Raw genomic sequence first — 22,668 nt, forward strand, 5'->3', positions numbered from 1 at the left:
GGTGGGGGGTTTCTAATGGAATAAACAGGATTTGTGCCCCCCGATGATCAGTCATGTTCATTAGAGCTAATCTCAACATGTATCTGCATGTGTCAGCCTCGGCCACCGGGCCCAGCTTCTTCTGCCTCCTAATTCAATCTGAGGCGTCTTTCACACACAGTTACATGTACAGACATCTGACTGACATCTCGCAGCACAAGTTTGTCCGTCACGGTGGAGCGAACCGCGGAGCTGCCGTGCTCTGTGCCTTATTGGATTAGAGGCAGAAACGAATGATTATTGAAGGCCAGGCAAACAGGGTGACCTGCTGGAGGGGATTTTCATTATCGACAACACAGAGAGGACTGGACGCAGGCGGTTCATTCACAGCCTTCGGCCGCAGGCGCACAGCTGATTGACAGCTAAACAGGTTCAGGCTCAAATGACTGAATCATCACACATCTCATTCATTCAAAGGTTTAGTGCTCACTGACTCAGTTTCCCCTTTAGAAATACTGTGAGCCGAGCAGAGCCTCTGTGGAAAATCATGCAACTGGAGTTTTGGCTCTGAATCAACAGATTATCTGCCGTGTCGAACTGGGCTCCTGACCTCAAAGGCCCATGAAAGCTGTTTATATTCTGTATATCATACGTTTGTTAAACACATGGTCGCAGTATAAAAAATATGATTTTTTCTTTTTTTTTTAAATCAGTCAGTTTCCTAAGAGTGTGAATAAATTGTGCATCAGGGCATCATTTCTTTAACTCTTGCACTCCTTGTTATTGGCCATTGGAATACTGGATATCTAATACTGGAAAGCAAAGTTAATGTGCTGCTGCACATATTGTAACTGTCTGTGGGCAGCAGCCCAGGAAGCATTGATTAAATAACTGGCAGGTCAAAAGATGTCCAGACATCTAGGTTAGAACTTATTTAAAGGTCCCATGTTTTACACTTGTACGGTATTTTATTTTAAGTTCTGATATCAATAAGAAGATATATTTGTGGTTTTAAGAACCAAAAACAATCTCAATAGTAGTTTAGGCTCTGATCCTCTTTTCTGATTGATCTGACTGTTTCTTGAGTTATTGAATAAAAATATCGCAGATTTCAGGTAAACACTCGTAGAAACCAAATCCTGCAAGGCTTCTACAGTGGGTCGGGGTGGGCGGGGCTTGGGGGCATGGCTGAAGGAGGTGACTGCTTTGTTGTGACATCACAATGTAACAGAAGTCCCAACGGCTCGTTTCAAGGCTCAGTTTCTGAATACAGGCTGTGAGGCTTTGATACTTTCACAGTATTGATATAGAACCTAGACCTGATCTATAAACAAACCACACATGGACATCGACTTTTATACATTATGGGACTTTAAACATAATTTAAATGATTTTATTTTGATGTTAAGTCCTAATATGAATATTGGTGGAAATTTTGTCCATTCAATAGCCATTGAGACATTTCACTAAAAACCACAACAATCAATTTAATGGTGAGACTTGAGGAAATGTTAGAGGAACAGCAAAGTCTGTTGTTCAAAGTGGGCGATGAACTGTCCGACAGACCAACATCACATCGAGCTACGAAGCTAGCATCGCCAAAAATCTTTTAGTCTTCAACCAAATTTAGCCAAATATTAACCTGAACATCTGGACAACATTTTACCCAGAAATCCCCAGATCAGTGCGGGGAACATCTGCCAGATGTGAAAAATATGAATTACATGTCGCTTTTAAATGTGTAAATTCTAAAATGTAAACGTTGTTGCTTCGTCCGTCTTTCAGAGATCGTAGATGGGAACGCTAAGATGACCCTGGGAATGATCTGGACCATAATCCTCCGCTTCGCCATCCAAGACATTTCTGTGGAAGGTAATTGTGTGTGTGTGTGTGTGTGTGTGTGCGTGCGTGTGTGTGTGTGTGTGTTTCACTTTATTGAATAGGACTCTTGCTCACTGTCTTCATTTGCAGTTGAAAACACTCTTCATTGACACAGTGTCTCAGCGTAAAGACCTTCATCACGATCTCACCCAGCTGCACAATACCAGATATGGACTTGAGCTAATGCACGTTCATTTGAATATGAATGTTTCAGAGAATACTCCTTCTCTTTGGAGGTAGAAATGTTTACATTATGACCCGCTCCTTGGTTAACATATATAATGCATTTACAGTGTAATCCAATTTAAATGTCAGAAGTAATCAGGTTTGATTCGTTCAGCTTTAGATTTCAAAACCGTGCGTTTTAGAGTATTTCACTCTCACTGTGTGGGTGCAACACAATCCCAGACACCAGCTCAGTATCCACTGGAAACAAGAGAGCACGAAACATCCGAGCAATCACACATGCTTCCCATTCACTTCACCTCCACTTAATCCAGCACTAAACAGGGATTAGTCGGGAGTCGGTCAAAGTGAAAAACCCTGAGAGTTTCGCCAACCTCACAATGATCCCTTCTTCCCAAATGCAGAGACATCTGCCAAAGAGGGCCTCCTGTTGTGGTGCCAGAGGAAGACTGCGCCCTACAAGAATGTCAACATCCAAAACTTTCACATCAGGTAAGGCTTGAGGGAGGAAAACATGATAAGTCATTAAAAAATGTTATTTATATTCACATTCGGAGATGAAGTTACAGTTAATGAGATGAGATTGTGGAAGCAGATGTTCGAGCCTCTGCATCAAACATCAAATTAGGCCAAAGACTGTGAATAAACAGCGGGGCCACCACCGTCACCTAAAGTCTGTTTTATTTGGTGCGAACGTTAAATTTGGTGCATTTTCATATTTGGCTGTTGTATTACACCCACAGTTATATCTGAACCAGAGGTTTTTGGTTAATTATCGTCACACAAGCTTAAAGATTTTGCTGAAGGGGGACGTCAATACAAATCCAGTTGTGCTGTAATTTAAGCAAAGTAACATGGACTGATCCCAGTCAGTCCTGACTTTGTTTCACTCCCTCTGGTGTTCATGGCGGTCAAGAAGAAGAAAATTTTCTTACTCCATACTTTTAAAACTTGGTGAATCGCCCAGCATCACTTGTGTCTGCCCGTCGATGTAAAACCTGCTTTTTAGATTCAGCTCTTCAGTTTTTAGGCATCTTGGCTCAGTTATCAGCGCAGTGAGTTTGAGTGATGTTGTTTTCATCTCGCCAAGGAGATAACACCAAGAGACATAAAATTAGTTTCTGATGACTCACCCTTTTATCAGTGATAGATCATTGACTATATATCAGTTATAGGACGTAAATAATAATGAAGAACAACTGTTTGGGTTGCCAGGTTGTGAAAAACCCATCAGACTGGTGATATTCTTTTCTATTTGGTGATAACGAATGTTGGTAATCCATCACTTTCTAATCAGCCATTTGTTCTTCAGTTATACTTGTTTACAAGTTGGTCGAGATTCTCTGGATGTTTATTTTTTCATAAAGTGACGCGTTAAATGATCTTCCTGCAATAAAAACCTTCAGTGTCTTTACAATCTGGCAACCCAGAAGTTGTTCTTATTAACGCCTTATAACCGATCTATAATGCTTTAGTAAATTATTTATTAACTTTGGTAACATTTCCTCCAGCATCAGAGACATGTTGGATAAAAACAAGCAGCCAATCGCAGCTGTTCAGTCTCCACATTTTATGTTGGTGTCTTCGCTGTAACTTCTTAACAGAAAACTTTAAATTCAAGCTTCAGACACGACACCGTAGCGGCACCGGGCAGCTCTGGAACACGAATCCCTCAGACCTGCAACTACGTATTAAAGACGCTGTTATAAATTAAAATGTCGGCTTGTCCGGATCAATTAAGACTTTCAGAACAGCAGGATTACATAAATATGTAATTTCCTGACAGTCGACATTAGTGGCCTCAGACGGTGGTGACGGTGAACAGAACAGACCTAAAGCAGACGGAGAGCAGAGCAGCAGACGTGCTCTCATAAACCAGACCAGCTGAGCGGGACAGGACGAGGCGCTAACCAGCCGGCGCATTTAGATTTACACCAGCAGATCTGTCGCATGCAGACAGTTAATGAAATAAGTGCCGAACCCGAATGTGAGGACGTGAGCTACTCTAACATCCTGTCTGGATGTGTCCGCCATGAGTGGGTCTAGTTAGTCCTGAATCCACGTCATGGGATGCCTCCGGGGTGTGTTGAATTATTGAGAGAAAAAACCACTGTGATCCTCAGATCAGTGGATGAAAGCCGAGGCGAGAAGAAAGGTGGAGGTGAGGTCATTTCGGGAGAAGGTAAAGGGAGAGGCTTGATGATCCCTGTGCAGGAGAGAGCGACTGTCAGCGTGGACCCTTTGATGTGGTCTCTCTTTGAGGGATGAGAGCAGATACATCTCTGTCCACAGATGAGACGCAGACAAGGAAAAATACTGATTTTTTAATGTCGTCTCTCGAGCGCTGGAGTGCTGCAGCTTCAGGTATAAGAGCAGCCTTGTAAAAGTCCCTCTTGTGCATTACAGGCTTTTAATGGCAACCAATACACTTAAATAACCCATCGCACTAATTCTCCACCAGTAAATCCTCCAAAACTCTTCCAAACTGAGATTGAGATTGCACTGCACCATCCGGTCAAACTGCTTTTAGACCGCCTGCTTTCAGCCGCTGATCAATGAAGTACAGAAGGTTAAACTAAAAATAACCAGATATAATTAGATACATGATCAATGATTTACAGACAAAATTCTGTTTAACTGTAACGCTCCTAAACTTTGTCCTGGAGTTTAGATTTAGCAGCTGTGCAAACCTCAGTACTGCATTTATTGTATAAGCGCTTAGGTTGTACATTTGTATTTCTCTCATTGTTTATCGCAGTGGTTCCCAACTTTTCCAACTCATGACCCACTTAAAAATCTGAACAATGTCGGAGGCCCACATCCAACGGAGGTGAAGTTCTCAGAGTTCTTTTTATTTTAATGATAATGATTAAACATTCAGGACTGAACTGAAAGCCGTCACTTGTCGATTCACCTTCTGTCTCTTGTTGCTAACCAGTTTTCCATTTTGATACTCAACTTTTTGCCGTGGATTTAATCTTTTAGTGAACAATCCGACTGAGATAGCAAACTAGTGTAAGATGCAGTCCAGTGGCAAAGTGATCCGCCCAGCAACAACATAATCATTGTCTTATCACAGTGATTGGCCTTAATATGAGAAAAAAACACAATGAAGGGAGTTTTTAACAGTTTTAATGTTTTTAAGGATCATTTTCTTTTCAAACATTTAAAAACATAATTTTTATTGTTTGGTTTTTTTTCATTAATAATTACATCTTTTCACCAAAATTGTACTGTTTTCGCAAATGATTTGTCGGCTGTCTCACAATACCTTGGCGGCCCACCACCGGCCCCGGCCCTCAGGTTGATAACCGCTATATAGGTATTATAGAGAATATATGGTTTTAAAGCAAAATTTAAATCTGCTATAACCAGTATCTTTGTATTAACAATAGATTCACTTATTACCTGTAACATGAAAGGTGTTCGTCATAGTGATGAGCTCACAAGGATTCACTCCCTTTGTTGTTCCTCTCAGCCTCTTATAACTCTTTGTTTTGGTCTTTGTGGTCCACAACTTCACTTTCTCACTTCCATAGTGCGGTTTTTGGTCGCAGCAGACAGGGAAGTGCTTTACAAACCCACTGAGCTCCACCTGCTCTGCAGCCAGACCAAGTCAGTGGCTAGCCGGTGAACCTTTAGCATTTAGCCGCTAAAGAGTCAGACAGAGTGAAACTTTAATTGATGCTAGTGCTGCTCCATGTTTGCTTCTTCATATCAACTTTAATCTGTCAGCATTATGTTTATAGTTTGCAAATTACTTAATGCATCTTTAACTTAATCTGGAAGATACAGCTAGCAGCAGTCTTTAGCTTTAATATTTACATGCTAGAAATATAATAAAATATATAAATAAACTTGCATGACTCGATAAAAACGTAGTATTTTCTCGTAGCTTCTCTTGAGTGTGGCGCCTCGTTGCTGCTGCAAACCGGACCACATCTGTAAGTCGGCAAGTCGCCGTGAAACCACTTGCCAAGAAAATTACTCAGGAGAATTAAAGAAAGGCAGTGCCCCAGCACCCTGTCTGTTCAGTGTACTAAAGTAACCGAGCAGAAATTTCTTTTTCTCTGAACATGATCCAGAATCTGGCCCTCAGAAGCAAACCGACAGCGATTACCAATTCTGTCCTGAGTCCTTGAAAATAATTTTAATGGCTCGTTTTTCACCAGAGTTCCCAGGTTTCTAACGTTTTTCTTCATATATTCAGACAGGAGAAGAGAGTCTTTGGGTCTCGTCGTGACAAAGCATCAAAAACATTTCCCAAACTTTAGAACCTGAGGTTTAACTTTAATCAGAGACTTTGCGGTACACGTGGTTCACTGAAATAACCCATCATCCCCGTTTAGGCTGATGCTTTCTGCTGTGTTACAGTAACACACCATGTGCTGCCAGGAGGATGTGGGTGTGTTGGGGGTGGGGGGGTGGTGGTCTCGATCAAAGATTAAAGACAAATTCCTTCTCTTTTCCTCAACTCATTACGTTTCCCCTCACGTTCGCCCTGACATCTCTCTCTCTCTCTCTCTCTCTCTCTCTCTGTTTCAGCTGGAAAGATGGTTTGGGTTTCTGTGCACTCATTCATCGACACCGTCCAGAACTCATTGACTATGGAAAACTTCGCAAGGTGAGGGAACGTTGTCTGACACCACGAACCGCTAAGACCATGAAGCACAAACGCCGGCGGGAGTCACCATGAGTGAAAAGCTTGTAGGCAAATATTCAGTCAGACAGGAGAAAGAAAGGAAACCGTTTTGCTCTGACTGAACCAGTGAAACAGGAGATGTAAACACTTGTTTCATTATGATCACCTGCCGGAAGTATTCTTGTGAGAAAGCACCTGGAGAGTAGAGATCTATCTCAATTACATGAGCACAATAAACTTTGATCTATAAGATATCTGTAAATATAAATACAAAGGTTTATTATCATGTACAACAAAATGATCAAATCCTCACGTCAGAAGTCGAGATTGAGGAATGTTTGGTATTTTGACCAGAAGAATTACATAAATTATAATTATTAATAATATTAATAATAATCATTATAATATTAAACTTTATTTGTATAGCACCTTTCTTACAAGAAATGTCAGACAAAGTGTTTTACAACAAAGACATTACATGCAACAAGTGCAATGAAATAATGAATAACTTAAAAAATTGATCACATAGAAGGCATAAAATCAGTAAGACATCAATACTTTTAACAGCATTTAAAAGAAGTGCTGAACAGTGCATAAGTGCGGTAATTAAAATAAGTCTACACCATTTATTGTTTTATTAGTGGCAAAAGACATAAAGCATTTATAAAAGGTATGTAGAAAAAATGTTCTGGTGATTGAATTTTAGTTTCAAGATTTTTGAAATTTTTCTTCTCTTTCAAGCAACAAAATATATAAAAGCAACATTTAACCTTGATAAACTGATGTGTAGGAGAGACATTGTTCCACGTACAGTAACTAGCTACTGTCCAATAGAAGCGGTTTCCCATCAGGATACTACAGTGACATAAAAGATCTTAATGGTCTCACTGTGTCTGCTGTTGACAGGATGACCCCATGACCAACCTGAACACAGCCTTCGACGTGGCAGAGAAGTACCTGGACATCCCCAAGATGTTGGACGCAGAAGGTGAACAGTCGGGGGGGGGGGGGGGGTGATGATGATGAGGAGAACAGACTTTTTCCTGTGTTCAAAGTCAAAACAAAATATACTCTCTCAGAGGTGAGAGTGACAGAAAGCTCCTCTCAGGACATGGATGTGAAAGCAGCCATCTAACAGCCACATCTGCGTTTCCGCGGTGATTAGCCAGGTGTGCAAAGGTGTGAAAAGGGCAGAGCTCCACATTCCTCACAGGCCTACTTAAAGTACATTATGTTACATGTGTACTGCTGAATCAGTGTTGAGAGGGCGATTGCTTTCAGAAAGCTGAGAACCAAAACGGACTCTCCCTTTTCCACCATGTCTTTTTGTTTATTGATCACATGGGACTAAAGATTGCTTTGGCTTCATATGAACTTACTTCTTGTCCCATCCTCCAGGGGAATCACTTCATTAAAGTCTATACAGTTTGGCTTTTTCCGTGATCTGAGAGACTGTATTTTGGCTTGAACGCTCACACACGCAGCTGTGCACACAGAGGGAGACAAACATCCCTTTTCTATTGAATATATTATTGAATTGAATATGCTGTTCTCCTAGTACAAATCAATTCAAGTCTTCAGCTCACGTAGTTAATGTCGACGTTAAAATCTCTGTGTTTAAAAGAGCCGATCCTCCCTGCTCAGCACATCTGGACTGTGATACGACGTGTTTTTCTTTCCACTCTGGATACTGTTTATGAGAAGAGCTGAGCCCCAGCTCTACTTCCTGTTTCTTGATTTATCTGTTCTCTGTTTAACAACCTCCACTGCCCCCCTCCATCCCCCAACCCCCCCTCCCTGACCTCCTCTCTTCCCCGCAGACATTGTGGGCACTGCCCGTCCGGACGAGAAGGCGATCATGACCTACGTCTCTAGCTTCTACCACGCCTTCTCAGGCGCCCAGAAGGTATCCTGGATGCAGCGTCTCCTTCCTCCTGCTCCTCCTCCTCCTCCTCCTCCTCTACCTGACTCCCCTCCTCCTTGTGTTTCTCCTAACGGTGCTCCTTCTCTCTCTGCAGTGCACAACGCCCCCCTGCAGGGGTCACTCTCCTTCTCTTTCCGCATGGTTCACACCACCAAATGCATGATGGGACGACGACACTCTGTTCTTAGAGGCAATGAGCACAAGTGTGTCTCCAGTGTACCTCGTTGTCACGGCGCCGCAGGGCCTTCAAACTCGCTCCCGATTAGGGTTTTGTTGCTCTGAACAGAAGCTGAGCGGAGTGGGAGGTGCGGCGGAGCTTTATCTGATAAATGAAGATGATTGCCTGTGATGAAGGCGAAGGGAGACAAATTGGCCTGAAGTCTAGCGTGGCGGGGGGAAGATGTAACCGTTTAAATGGATGGTTATGTTCAGCCTCGAGAGCGACAGATTAAATGGAGGGTGGAGTGAATGAATGAAATTAAAGGTGGCACTTCAAAGTCAAGCAGCGAGCCGACGGTTCATCTTAATGGATGCGCGCCGGTTTGGTTTAAGTAGAGAGTCTGTTTCCTTGTTTCTCTGCGAGACAGAGGAGCTGTGTGGGACTTTCTCTGTTGGGCAGTGACTGGCTGTCGGTTAGTTTGACAGCTACCTTGACGCACAACAGGAACTGGGAGACGGTGCCTCCTCGCAGAGCATCAGCAAGCAGGACTTACATAAGAGCCAGGTTGATTTGTGAGGCCCCGGCAGCAGAGAGAGAGAGAGAGAGTTTCAACACAGCTGTGTTTAAGCAAAAATGTCTGTGTTTATTACTGGAGAGAGTGGGGAGGCGTGGTCTCTTCCCACCACCCCCCACACACACACACACACACACACACACACACACACACACACACACACACACACACACACACACACAATGAAAACTACAGCTGGACTCTCAGTTGCATCACAGCTCTGAGAAGTTGTGGGACGGGTCACAGCTGGTTGTTAAATTCAGTCAGACGAAGTTTCGTTACAAAATACGAAAGTTTAAAAGTTCAAAAAGTTTCCCTGCTCACAAAATTAAAGATATTTGACGCCAAAGTTCTAGTTGTATTTTTTGGTTGAACAGCTGGAGGCGATTAATTTTAACACGTCTTGAGATGAGCTTCACATATTCATACATTTAAAAAAAAAGAAAAGAAAGAAAAGACATATAAAATAAAATATATTTTCACTCCGTCCACCCACCTCCTACTTAAAATTCTGCCACATTTATTCTAATATTTTTGAGAGAATTGAACCGAACCGAGTTGAAGACAAACTGGAGGTAGACTGGAGACGACTTGTGCCCTCTGTGCTGCCTCCTCTTGTGATTACGCCCCCTGCTGGCCCTTGTGTCTCTGCACACTTTTACTCTTGTTGCATATTTTCTCTTCTCTGTCCCCTCTCCCCTTCCTCTGTTCCCTGGGCAGATATCATTAGCACCTTGAGGCCAGATGAGAAGGCCGTCATGACTTATGTGTCGTGTTACTACCACGCGTTCTCAGGCAAGCAGAAGGTGAGAAACTAAATGAAAAAAAACAATCTCCAAACAATGAGCGGATACCTGCCAAAAGTGTCTGGCAGCGAATGACAGCTGAGCCGCAGTCCGACTTTGCCAACATTTGTTTGTTCACTGCTGAAGTGTGATACCACGGTCTGATCCTACGACTCCGCACGACAACAAGAAGGATAATATCAGGCAAAACATCGCCTTCAAAACGTCTCAGCTGAAGGTTCAGAGATGCTTTTTGTGCGGAGTTCACTTTTCTCATGCATCAGCAATTCTATTGATGTTTTTTGAATACGAAAATCTGACTTCTGAAGGCTCAGTACGGTAATTTAAAGCTGCTTCTCAAAGAAAAACCGTCTATACACCAGCAGTCCGGCAGCAAACTGCGGGGCAGACGGAGGTTGGAGACCAGCTGGTGAACATAGTGGAGCATTTAGCAGCTAAAGAGTCAGATATTTCCCTCAGGAGTTTGTGCAGGTCAGAAACACAACTCAAAGGAGAGTAGATATTGAACTCTGATTCACCAGGTGGCCAGAAACATGTAAATGAACGACTGTTTTTTTTGCTGGTATTGCAGGTTTTAAGCATCTTTCCTGACCCACTCTCTATCACCAAGACAAACGAATGTCAAGAGTGGGGTCAAAGTGGGAGAAAGATCTCTGGATTTTTTAATTAACTAGCCCAAGAAAAACACATACTGACATCTTATCTCCAACAAATCTGTTGAACAGTTTTTGTTTCATGAGCCTTGAAGCGCTATGACTTCATACTTTTCTTTTTATCGTGGGCGGCCCCCCGCTGGGAAACACGACCCCTCAGTCGTTCAGAACCTCCCCGTCTTCCCTCTGTCAGCGGCGTATTGATCCTGGATACATCGCTCAACCTTCCCCCTCGCAGATTTGAAGTTCTTACCCTCTCGGGGGAATACATTATTCCAAAGACATGCCAAATCCGCTCAGGATCTGTGCAGGCAATAATGGAGACGTATCACACACACACACACATACACACACACACACACACACACACACACACACACACACTCAGACAGGTTATCCGCTAAGTCTCCTGTACTTATTAGGATCCACTTCTTAATGGAGCGATTGAACCTCCTGAGGAGAAGGAGTCCGGAAACAACTGCTGGCTGGCACACGGTTTTACGGTGCTGGCAAGGGTTTCACATAGAAACGGGGGGTGGGGGAAACACACTGTCAGACACCTCAGATTCTTCCCTCCGGGGCAGAACTTTCCCCGTAAACACCATCGCTCTAACTTTTTCTCGTTGGCTGGATGTGGATACGGTAATCCTCACATTAACGTTACAAAGAAAGGTGCATGCGTTTATTATCTTTACAGTCATGATGATAAGAATCTAATTTGATTCCTGAAAGTTAAATTGGTCACAGCTCTGATAATATTTACAGACTCCTCAAGGAGTCGTCCGTCCACTGCCAGGCTGACAGCAGAAAGTCAGGAGTTACATATCTCCTTTGCTGTTTTGTGTAAGAAAAAGATTTCTGAAAATATAAAAGCACCAGAATGTAACATGAACATAGATGAAGCAGAGTGATAGAGGTCACATGACTGAGGTCACTGTGGTCATGTCCTCGGTGATGTCTCTGAAAACGTGTGGGGGTTTTATGAGCTGTGGAAGTTTACGATGTGCGATTACAAACATATTCCACATGTGGGGTATTTTAAAGCTAATTACCTTAATTTAAGATTAAATTGCTTAACATTTGACTTTATAGGGGAAAAACAAATTAATTTGAGTATAATGAGGAGATTTTGTGTTTTCGCCAATTATACCTGGCAGTGTAGAGAAGGCTGTAACAACGGTTACAATCGTATAGAAGTTTACAGAAATTATAACTCAGAAGTTGAAGTAGAGATAATCAATAATTTTATGCAACAATTGATGAGATGACGACCTGTAAGCGAAAAGAGGCAATGAGGTTATTGCAGGTTAAAGTGCTTAAATAAGATGTGAAAAAAAATCAGAAAATCTAATATTAAGAAAATGTTCTTTTGTTGGCGAATCAAGAAAATTCTTATGACTGATGATCGGAGGATTTCGCCCTGGTTAAATAAATAAACAGATTCTCTGATTCAAACATAATGATAATACAGCAGAGACACACTGGGGCCGTGTCCTCGTTTGCCTCTAAGATAGTTTTTTCCTTAATAATCGATCCGTCCAGTGTCGTCCCGCTGCCTCCTCTGATGTCAGGGCAAAGTAATTCATAAAAGCGGCCCTGGCTGTCAGGGCTGTCAGTAAACAGGCCTCGTGTGCAAACACTCGCTCACAGAAGCACGACCTGCACATCCTGACTCTCCTTTTAAGGCAGCTCGCCTGCTGCTCCTGGTGGAGCCCCCCGGAGCACGTCTCCGACCGAGCCAAGTTTCCTCGTGATCCCTGGACAAAAGGAGGCTGGAAGCAGCCCTCTGTGAGGAATGCGGGTCTCTGAGCTATGAAACGGGGCGGGAGGGGACGTTCGAGTCAATGTAACTGTGCGTCCGTGCGCTCTAAAAGGACACCGCTGCGAGGTTATGCTGCATTTTAAATCGATTTGTTTCCTCGGAGGGAAACTGATAGTGGTGCAGTTTGGGCTGATTCATTACAACGACATGGATTTCATTCGATTTTTTTAATATAATCTACTTTAACTTCATCACTTTAGAACACCGGTCGTTTACATTTCCAAGCCTAAATCCGCTGCACATTTTCCAGACTTTATGCATGTTGCTTAAATTTCTTGCCTCTATTTTCTCTATAAACCCTTCTCTCTTGTTTTCAGTGAGCTTTCCTGACTACGTGTTGTCATGGAAACTCCGCTTCGCTCATGCATTGCCAGTCCAGTGATGAAGGACTGACAGGCCATGTTGAGGAAGTGTTGTGTCATGGATGAGACCTTCTGTTTCCCCCCGCTGGGCTTTTTGTATTCTCACGGGAGCCTCGCTCTTTATTCCCTTCAGTCTCTGTATGTAGGTTGAGAGTCTAAAATAACACGACTGTACACTGCTGTTCTATAAAAAGACTGTGGTGCAGGTAGAAAGGTGCCCCGACACCTGACGACAGGTACTAAATGATGTGTCCTTGTTAGTCGTCACTGTCGCTCTCCAGAGTCCTTCCTGCTGGAAAAGGACGTTAGATTATTAATTTTGGTGACATCTGGTGACATTCACACAAGCCCAGACAGTTTTCCAGAGGTAGCATCATGCACTAAGCGGTCCTGTTTTCACTGGCTTGCTGCATTGTTGCTGATCTATTGCTTCATCCCCAAAAAATGACTCACTCGGGACAATCCTGCGTAGGCAGTGATGAATATACTGTATGTAAATCAAATATATCCGTTTTAATTTCATGGAGCACACACACCAGATACACGTGCGTTGTGCGGTATAGATGACTGAACACCAGCGAAGCTCAGTTTACATTTCTGCGTCTCACACTGTTTCTCCCCTCGCCCTCGTCATCCAGGCAGAGACAGCGGCCAACAGGATCTGCAAGGTGCTGGCTGTCAACCAAGAGAATGAGCAGCTGATGGAGGACTATGAGAAGCTGGCCAGTGATGTGAGCACACCCCGATTTTCCCTACAATTGTCCTGCACCTCCACTATCCCCTCTCTCTACCTCTATTCTCCTTTTTTTTTTCTCGAGTCATTCCCTCACCTCCCAGCCCAGGGGTGTCTGTGCTCTGTACAGGTCCAGGGTTAGAGACCACGAAGCTGGTAGATCAAGATAAACAGGCAGCCAGGAAAATACTGGAGCTTTAAGTCTTCAGCACACAAAAAGAAGTCATTTATATAAGACTATAAACATGTTTTTGCCTGTTTTAACTCATTTAAAACCAACTGCAAATGTGTTTTCTTCAACTTATTTTCAACTACATGAATATACAGCAGTTTTTCTACCACTCAGACGACCAGGTCATGTCATTACAACATGAAAATTTAGACTAGATATTAGTTTATCACAGATGTATCAGTGATGCTGCACATGTCAGCCAATAAACAGAAAACTGCCACTGAGAATCAAAATAGCTTTGATGTGGTTTTGAAATAGTGTTTATTTTTCAACTGAAAATATCCAGAACTTTGTTAAAGATTTTATGGATTTATGTTATGTATTCATCTAAAGAAGGAATATTGGCCGGTGTGTATTTATCAGATTTACTAAAACTCTCAGTCAGGCTACAGCTGTTATTTTTAAAAAGTTATTTTTTGCTATAGAAAATTGTCAGCCAATGAAAATGACACACAAATTGTAGTAAATGGGATGAAACATGCAAAAACACGGCTGTGGATCTTTAAATCAGACACAAAATGTTCTCTTTTGATTGCAAGAAATTAGTAAAAAATTTGCTAACCAATTATCTCAACCTTTATTTTTTTTTCACATATTAATCACATCCACTACACCTCATTTACTTCCTCTCTATCGTTCATGATTCTGCATTTTTCTTCTATTTGCATGATTCTCCTTTGCCTCTCTGACCTTCTTCTTTTCCTTAAACTTGTTTTTCCTCCATTTTCTTCCTCTTATTCTCACCCTTTACCACACACACACACACACTCTCCCACACACCAACATCAACACCCCAGCTGCTGGAGTGGATCCGTCGCACTATCCCCTGGCTGGAGAACCGCTTGCCGGAGAACACCATGCAGGCCATGCAGCAGAAGCTGGAGGACTTCAGAGATTACCGCCGCCTCCACAAGCCGCCCAAAGTGCAGGAGAAGTGCCAGCTGGAGATCAACTTCAACACCCTCCAGACCAAGCTGAGGCTCAGCAACCGGCCCGCCTTCATGCCCTCAGAGGGAAAGATGGTCTCGGTAGGTCACAAAAAGTTTGAAGAAAAAAGGACAAGGCAAGAGATTTTGTTGAAGAGTTCCTGTACATGAATCATGATGTCAGCGTATATATGAGCTCATTTTAACCCGTGTCTCACTTGGTGGCTTTGAAGTGTCTGTTTTTTAGCAGAAGATGTGACCAACAGACTTTTAGCCCCGTTAACCAAAGACTGAAATTGTATGAAGTTGTATATGTAAAGAGTTACACAACTGCATGTTTATATTATTTTTTTGAAAACATCAGCAAAACAAGTTGTTTGTCAGAGATTTTGTTTTTCCCATCCAGTTTAAAGCTGTGATGATCAATATTTTTACATTAAAGGAGCTATTTGTAAGTTTTGCTATTGCTACATAGCCGGTGTTAGCATTAACAGCTGTTTACTTACCAGTCTAAAATAAACATTTCAAGTTTTGAGTTCACCATCAAACTTCAATCCATCACTCACCAAGAGCTGTTTCCAATGGTGAAAAGAAACCCTCTTGTTTTGCTTCTATTTCTATCACTTATTTTCTTTTGCTGGAGTTAGCATGCTAACCAGCTAGCTCCAGCCCAGTTGGCCCCTCAGCTCTATGTAGCATTTTGGCATATTTCAGCTAATAGTTTTGGTTTTACAGGCACAGTTTTACAGTTTAATAGTCACTTGTGGGTCATAGCTCTCATAAGCGTCGCAGCAGGCAACAGTTTTAAGTGGAAAAGCCCTGAAAATGAACCCCCCCTGTAAGCTAACTGTCCAACAGCAAACACCAATTTAGCAAACATGGGGCATTTAGCAGCTAAAGAGCCAGGTATTTTTCTCAAGAGTTGCTGGAGGCCAGAATAAAGTGAGTATTGGATGCACATTCATCAGGCAGCCGGAGTGAATAAACAACTGTTTTCAAACAAAATCACCATATCAATTTTAGTGAGGTAATAATAGGTGGGTGTTGTTTGTAGGTTATTTCCATTGCTCACAAGTGGCCAAAAGATCTGTTAAAGCAGGTTTAGCTTTAGTTTAACATCAATAGATGTGCACATATGATATTTTGTTTTGCTCACAGCATTTTCCCCCCTTGTAGACGTTGTTTATTTCCGCCTGTTTTTGGCTAGAATAAATCCTTTGGTACTCTCCTTTGCGTCACTCAGGACATTAACAATGCGTGGGGAAATCTAGAGGGAGCAGAGAAAGGCTACGAGGAGTGGCTCCTAAACGAGATTCGCAGGCTGGAAAGACTCGACCACCTGGCGGAGAAATTCCGCCAGAAAGCAGCTATCCATGAAGCTTGGACTGAAGGTACTGAACATTTTAAATGAGCTGAGAACAGCTCACTGTCTCTAACACAAAGATCCAGCAGGCTCCGGTGCTTAGTGTCATGTGCCTCAGGCCACAGTGAAGCGAAATGGAAATTACAGCCTATAAACATTTACATGTTTGAGATGTTTGCTTGTTAAAATACAGAATGCAATTATCACCTAACAACAATTTTGAACAGTTCAAAATCAAGACACATTGATTTGATATTTTTTTAAAAACTAACATTAACTGTACTGGTATGTTTTCTGTGTCTCTCCCTGCAGGTAAGGAGGAGATGCTGCAGAAGCGTGACTACGAGACGGCTTCTCTGTCAGAGATCAAGGCCCTGCTGAAGAAACACGAGGCCTTTGAGAGCGACCTGGCTGCACATCAGGACCGTGTGGAGCAGATCGCTGCCATCGCACAGGAGTTAAAGTAAGAGACGACAAAACAAGGCCAGGGTCGATGGGAAAAAGGATTGTGCAGCAACCTTCTACGGCTCTAAAAGACTAAAATAGAGAAAGGCCCTGGAAACTTTCTTTTTAAATCTTAGACATTCAACTGATTCAGATACACAAAGTGATTATTTTCACGTTAAATTTTCAGTAACTCTCTCTTCCATGGTTGTATTGATCATCTCACTATCTCACTACACTGTCGTTGGGGATCTCAAACTTTATTATTTCCAGAATTTTAGGTTCACTTCATTTGCAGATGTAAATAACGACACACCAAGAAATTGCGACACAAACAAACCCTTTAGGGATCCATAGAAACATTTCACACCACAACAAAAGACAAAAACTAAATATTAAAATAACGAACAAAGTCACAGCTGGATCATGAAGGCGTTAAAGTGCATCAAAGAAAGATGATGGCACAAAAACAACCTAATGAATACACAAGCTTTATTGGGAATTAAAAGCATAAATGATAATTAATCTCCTCTGCTCTTGTGTGTTTGTGCTCCAGTGAGCTGGACTACTACGACTCCCCCAGTGTAAACGCTCGCTGCCAACGGATCTGTGACCAGTGGGACGCGCTGGGAGCTCTGACCCAGAAACGCAGTGAGGCTTTGCAGGTGAGAGGGGTTAAAACAGACTCTGGGATACTCCTTAGAGAATTTACAATAAACAAGTTACTGAAGAGTCAGATTTCCAACTTCTAAATTCACTCACTTTGCTGTCCCTCTTTCTAAATCCCCTCTCTCTTCTTGGTGTTGCTTGGAGCAGAAATAATTACACATTTAGAGATGAAAGTTTTCTCCCGCACAGCGAGAGGCTGTGAAGAGACTGGTTGATTTTCAGGGCTCCTGTTGGCCTCGAGAGTCCTTTGAAATCGGAAGATTTTATCTGTAAAAATATAACCCCCTCCAAATCCTTCTATATGCGCCAGCTCTTTGTAAGAATCTTAAATAAACCGCAGAGACTGTAAATCCTTGAATTTCACCCAGCAAGTCTTTTAAGGTCAATAAAAAGCCTGTGAGTTTGCGTGATAACCTTTTTATTTATGCTCAACAGAGAACTGAGAAACTGCTTGAAACCATCGACCAACTGTACCTTGAGTTTGCCAAAAGAGCGGCTCCATTCAACAACTGGATGGAGGGCGCCATGGAGGACCTGCAGGACACCTTTATCGTCCACACCATCGAAGAAATCCAGGTGAGCGCGGAGAGAGAAGAACAGAGGAGACTTTATCCACTCTGGAATGAACGGCTGTCACGTTATGTATGCTGGTTAGCTTAGCTTAGCACCAAGACTGGAAACAGGGGAAACAGCTAGCCTGGCTCTGTGTGAAGGTAATGAAAATGACAGATATGAGAGTGATCATGATCTTCTCATCTAACTCAAACAAATAAACGTATTTCCCAAAATGTCAAACTTTAAACTTTGTTTTCTGCTTCAACATAAAGCAGGGAACCATAAGAAAGAAATGCATTTCTCACGTTTATGTAGTTAGGTATACACGTTAGTAGTCTGCACAGTTTGTAAGATTTGATCAGTTTGAGAAGAGTTGTCCTTCAGCAGTAGTTATACAGCAGTTCTCTGTCAGTGGGACGTTAAGAGAGAAAACCACAAGCTGTCATTGTTTCATATTCTAAAATTCAAGAAGAGGAAGGAAGCCAGTTCTCTCTCAGATGTAAAAAAAAAAAAAAATGATGATAACCTTTAATGTTGTGGTTGCGGTTTGTATATTTATTTAATATCTTGATGTTTTGCGTCTCAGGGATTAAGCACAGCCCACGAGCAGTTCAAAGCCACGCTGCCAGAGGCGGATAAAGAGCGCCAGGCCATCCTGGGCATCCACAATGAGATTGCCAAGATTGTGCAGACCTATCATGTGAATATGGCTGGCACCAACCCCTACACCACCATCAACCCACAGGAGATTAACGCCAAGTGGGACAAGGTAATAAGATCAATCACGCGCAGGGAAACACGACTCAAGATGTTTTTTTTTCTTTTCTTTGTTTATTCAAGGAAGATCTAATGTGATCAATGTGATAATGAAATCTGTGGCTCAGCGCTTTGCTTCACATTAATGGTAGTGGGATTTAGAAAGTGCCAAATACTTCCCATAGGTTTCTCAACTCTAACTTGCCCGTATCAACTTCCAGTAATCATCAGTCAAACCAAACCTCAGGCCACAAAGACTCTTCATGAGAGATCTTGATAGGAATGAAAAGGAAAATTAAGTTTTGGATGAGGTATAATATATTATTCAAGTCCTGAGACATGTATGATGGAAAACAGGGTTAAGAGCAGGATCAATTTGTTTTGTTCTGATGTTTTTTATTCATTTTTTTTTTTACCATTTTGATTCTACAACATCAAAAATCAAACATGCAAACTTGTATTTGATTTGGGTTTTTTCTGCACCGCGCTGCAGGTCAGGCAGCTGGTGCCTCAGCGCGACCAGGCTCTGATCGAGGAACACGCCCGGCAGCAGAACAACGAGCGTCTGCGCAGACAGTTTGCCAACCAGGCCAATGTCATCGGGCCCTGGATCCAGACCAAGATGGAGGTCAGTGCGAGCAGAGGCAAAAAAGACAAACGACCGTGTAACAAGTTCAGGAGGAGGCCAGCTTTTAAGATGAATCACCTACCAGGGCAGTCAGTGTGAAAACAAGGCAGCTCATTTGTATTTTCTCATCATGCGTTATTGCAGGAAATTGGCCGCATCTCCATCGAGATGCACGGCACCCTGGAGGACCAGCTGACGCACCTACGCCAGTACGAGAAGAGCATCGTCAACTACAAGCCAAAGATCGACCAGCTGGAGGGAGACCACCAGCTCATTCAGGAAGCCCTCATCTTTGACAACAAGCACACCAACTACACCATGGAGGTAAAAGCTGGATTCAAGGTCTCCACACATGCGACAATCAAACCTGAAAGAAAACACGTCTAACTTCACGTCACTTGATTGAATTGATGTGTCGGACGTGACCATCTGACCTGGCTGTGTCCTGCAAATACTTTAAGCTTTGTTGAACGGCGCCTTGGTTGCAGATGGTCGCGGTTTGCCACAAAGTAGAAAACAATGGGTGGCAGCATGTTAGGACGACCACAGGAAAGCCTTCAAGAGTTTAATACAAAACTCTTCTGACATGGCAGCTCACCATCGAGTCTCCGGCGTACAAAATTAACTTTTCGGCTCATCGGCCAAGTGCTTAACTCTGAAGCCCTGCCTGCCAAGAACGGTTTTTACTGGCCAGAATAATTCTTATGAATTTTGTCGCAGACATTCTGCACAACAACAGAAGCACTTTCAAAGCTGTCGTGTGGGTGTGTCTGGAATCAGCTGCTGAATGACGAGAGACAAAAGCCACTTTTACATTTTAAATTAAATTAAATTGAATTAAAAAGTAATATTTTTGACTGCATTACATACTGTACATTTCTTGGTGACCTCTTGTGCCCTATCCGTTGCGGTTTAGCCAATGTCAGACCATTTAAAGTGATATTCTATTTTTCTTATTGTCAGAAAATCCCAAAACCAGCAATGGATTGATCGACTTTATCGAATTTAATTTTGGATAGACAGACAATCTGTCTATCCAAAACCTGATATATCTTATTCCTCTGTGCCATAGAGCTCCATTGTTGTCCAAAAACCATTAACTATAACTTCTGGCACTCTATTTTATTATGAGTCAGTTGCACATACACCATCCTGCTGCTGTAGATGCTCAATAAATCATCATATGTGCATATGTGCTCTGCTTTAGAAAACCAGTTTATACTTAAGTTTATATTTCCGAATCAGTTTTTAAAGATTTGTCTTTTCAGTAGGAACCAATGGGCTTAAAGCTGAGAGCCAGAGACAAGCTGCTGTAGAAAAGTCAGACAGTGTTGAGACACGGACTAACAAATTGTGGGTTTTTGTCTTTACATGAGATTTCTTGACAAAAATCTGCAATGTTGACTTATGCTATCGCTGTTCTGGCAGTAGAGAAACAGGGCACAGCTGTCACTATTGTTCTCAGTGTGAAGGAAGATGGTGGCCATCAGAGACAAAGCAGAACAGCCAAATACCAGACTGTGCGGAATCACAGCATTCAAAGTCAAGTTTTGAAGGCTGATTTAGAAGCAATGTCAGACATTATCCGCAATAAAAACAAATAACCAATCATTTACAACCACTGTTTGACCCAAAGCTAAATCTCAGCTGAAGCTCTTGTACTCTCCGTCTCTTCCTTAGCCTTCCTTCATTGTCTCTCTCTCTCTCTCTCTCTCTCCTCTGCAGCACATCCGTGTGGGCTGGGAGCAGCTACTCACCACCATCGCCCGCACCATCAATGAAATCGAGAACCAGATCTTGACGCGAGACGCCAAGGGCATCAGCCAGGAGCAGCTGAACGAGTTCCGGGCTTCCTTCAATCACTTCGACAGGGTCAGTAGTCGCACTGAGTCACTGTGCAGACACAAAGCAGAGAGGCGACGCGCGCTGCTCGTTTACAGTCAGACCTTTTGGGTTTGGTTCTTGGCACAAAGACATGCTGCAGAGTCAGACTGGAGTAGGAATAGTTTGTGAAATATGTTGATCCACTCTCTTGCTGAGAGTTAAATGATAAAGATCAATACCACTCTCATATCTGACCATTAAACATAAGACTAAAGCTAGAAGACTGTTAGCTTAGCATAGCATAAAGACTGGAAACAGGGGGAAACAGCTAGCTTGGCTCTGTCCAGAGGTAATGAAACCTGCCCACTAGCACCTTTTGAAGCTGAGTAATAAATTGAACCTTGTTTATTTAATTTGTGCAAAAACTGAAGAGAAAAAAACAGCAGTTTGTAGTTTTTAAGGGGTGTTTGGTGCCAGACTATTTCCTGGTTGTTACTTCCAAGAGTCTCTACTAATTTTTTAGTGAGATTTATGAGTTCAGTGCTAAGCCAAGTTAACGTCTGCCGGCTTCATATTTATGAGAGTAGTTATCAGTCTTCTCACCCAACTCTCAGCAAGAAAGCTGATTAAGTGTATTTCCCAAAACGGTGAACTATTCTTTTAAAGATGTATGCATCACTTTCTGCCATGTGGAGTCACAAGTTTGTCTTTTATATATTTAGACTGCATCTACAAAGCGAAGGAGTTGAGGTGAGAATATATCGTGTCTGGGTTGGTCCTGTCATGTCCGTTATCGATCCTTTAACCAGAAAACAGTGAGTGTGCAGAGTGGACAGTTTGTGTGTGATATGCATCAGGCCGTGGAGTGACCTTTACCGCTTGGTTGAAATGGGACTTACAGTTCAGTGACTCATGTTGAAAATCTCAGGCGCTTTAAGTCAGAATCAGTCACCTTTTATTGTGAAATACAAAAACGTCTAAATGAAAATCAAACACACAGCAGGTGGAAAGAAAGTTTAGACTCTAGTTCATATCACAGGTAGCTACATAATATCTTCCCATTGAAGGCTGCTTCTATAAAACCCTCTGTCTTCGCCCCCCCCCCCCAGACTTTAGTGTTTACACTGGGGCTCACAATGTCAGGAACAGCACCAATTATGGATGAGTTTTTATTTAGCTCCCTCTCCTCCTCCTGCCCCTCCTCCCTCTCCTCCTCCTCACCCCAGTTCTCCCGCTGACTCCACCATTACCTCATGCATTCTTCCAGAGCTGCTCTATTGTTAATCAATACCTGAGGTGGACGATCGCAGCCAACGGGAAGTCAAGTGTGGACCTGAGCTTGTGTCTTTATCTCATATTTTATTAGGATTAAGTCTCCAAACGTCCATCTTCGCACTTGTTCTTAGACATGAGGGAAAAGCAAGCACCAGATGAATCTGATGGATTCTAAACATTTTTGTTATGGACTGTATTGTATTAGTGTATAAGACCTTTGATCTGACAAAACACACGATTAGTTGATTGATCAAAAGCTAATGAACAGATGAAT

At 42.5% G+C, this 22,668-nt stretch overlaps 1 protein-coding gene across 3 annotated transcripts in view; it reads left to right on the plus strand.

Moving 5' to 3' along the window:
• Nucleotides 1-22,668, plus strand: part of actn1 (actinin, alpha 1) — a 58,269-nt gene that overhangs the window by 32,439 nt on the left and 3,162 nt on the right. For all 3 annotated transcript variants that reach the window (XM_023421040.2, XM_023421036.2, XM_023421038.2), the window contains exons 4-18: nt 1,765-1,851; nt 2,451-2,538; nt 6,592-6,670; nt 7,595-7,676; nt 8,509-8,594; nt 13,628-13,720; nt 14,752-14,982; nt 16,124-16,271; nt 16,556-16,706; nt 17,244-17,352; nt 17,792-17,932; nt 18,498-18,680; nt 19,161-19,295; nt 19,440-19,619; nt 21,021-21,167. In XM_023421040.2, the coding sequence (XP_023276808.1) occupies nt 1,765-1,851; nt 2,451-2,538; nt 6,592-6,670; nt 7,595-7,676; nt 8,509-8,594; nt 13,628-13,720; nt 14,752-14,982; nt 16,124-16,271; nt 16,556-16,706; nt 17,244-17,352; nt 17,792-17,932; nt 18,498-18,680; nt 19,161-19,295; nt 19,440-19,619; nt 21,021-21,167 (1,940 nt within the window). The remainder of the gene's footprint in view (nt 1-1,764; nt 1,852-2,450; nt 2,539-6,591; nt 6,671-7,594; nt 7,677-8,508; nt 8,595-13,627; nt 13,721-14,751; nt 14,983-16,123; nt 16,272-16,555; nt 16,707-17,243; nt 17,353-17,791; nt 17,933-18,497; nt 18,681-19,160; nt 19,296-19,439; nt 19,620-21,020; nt 21,168-22,668) is intronic.

This window comes from Seriola lalandi, unplaced genomic scaffold, assembly GCF_002814215.2.
Source record: "Seriola lalandi dorsalis isolate HSWRI2012SDOR001 ecotype SW California unplaced genomic scaffold, Sedor1 jcf7180002054660, whole genome shotgun sequence".
Lineage (NCBI taxonomy): Eukaryota > Metazoa > Chordata > Actinopteri > Carangiformes > Carangidae > Seriola > Seriola lalandi.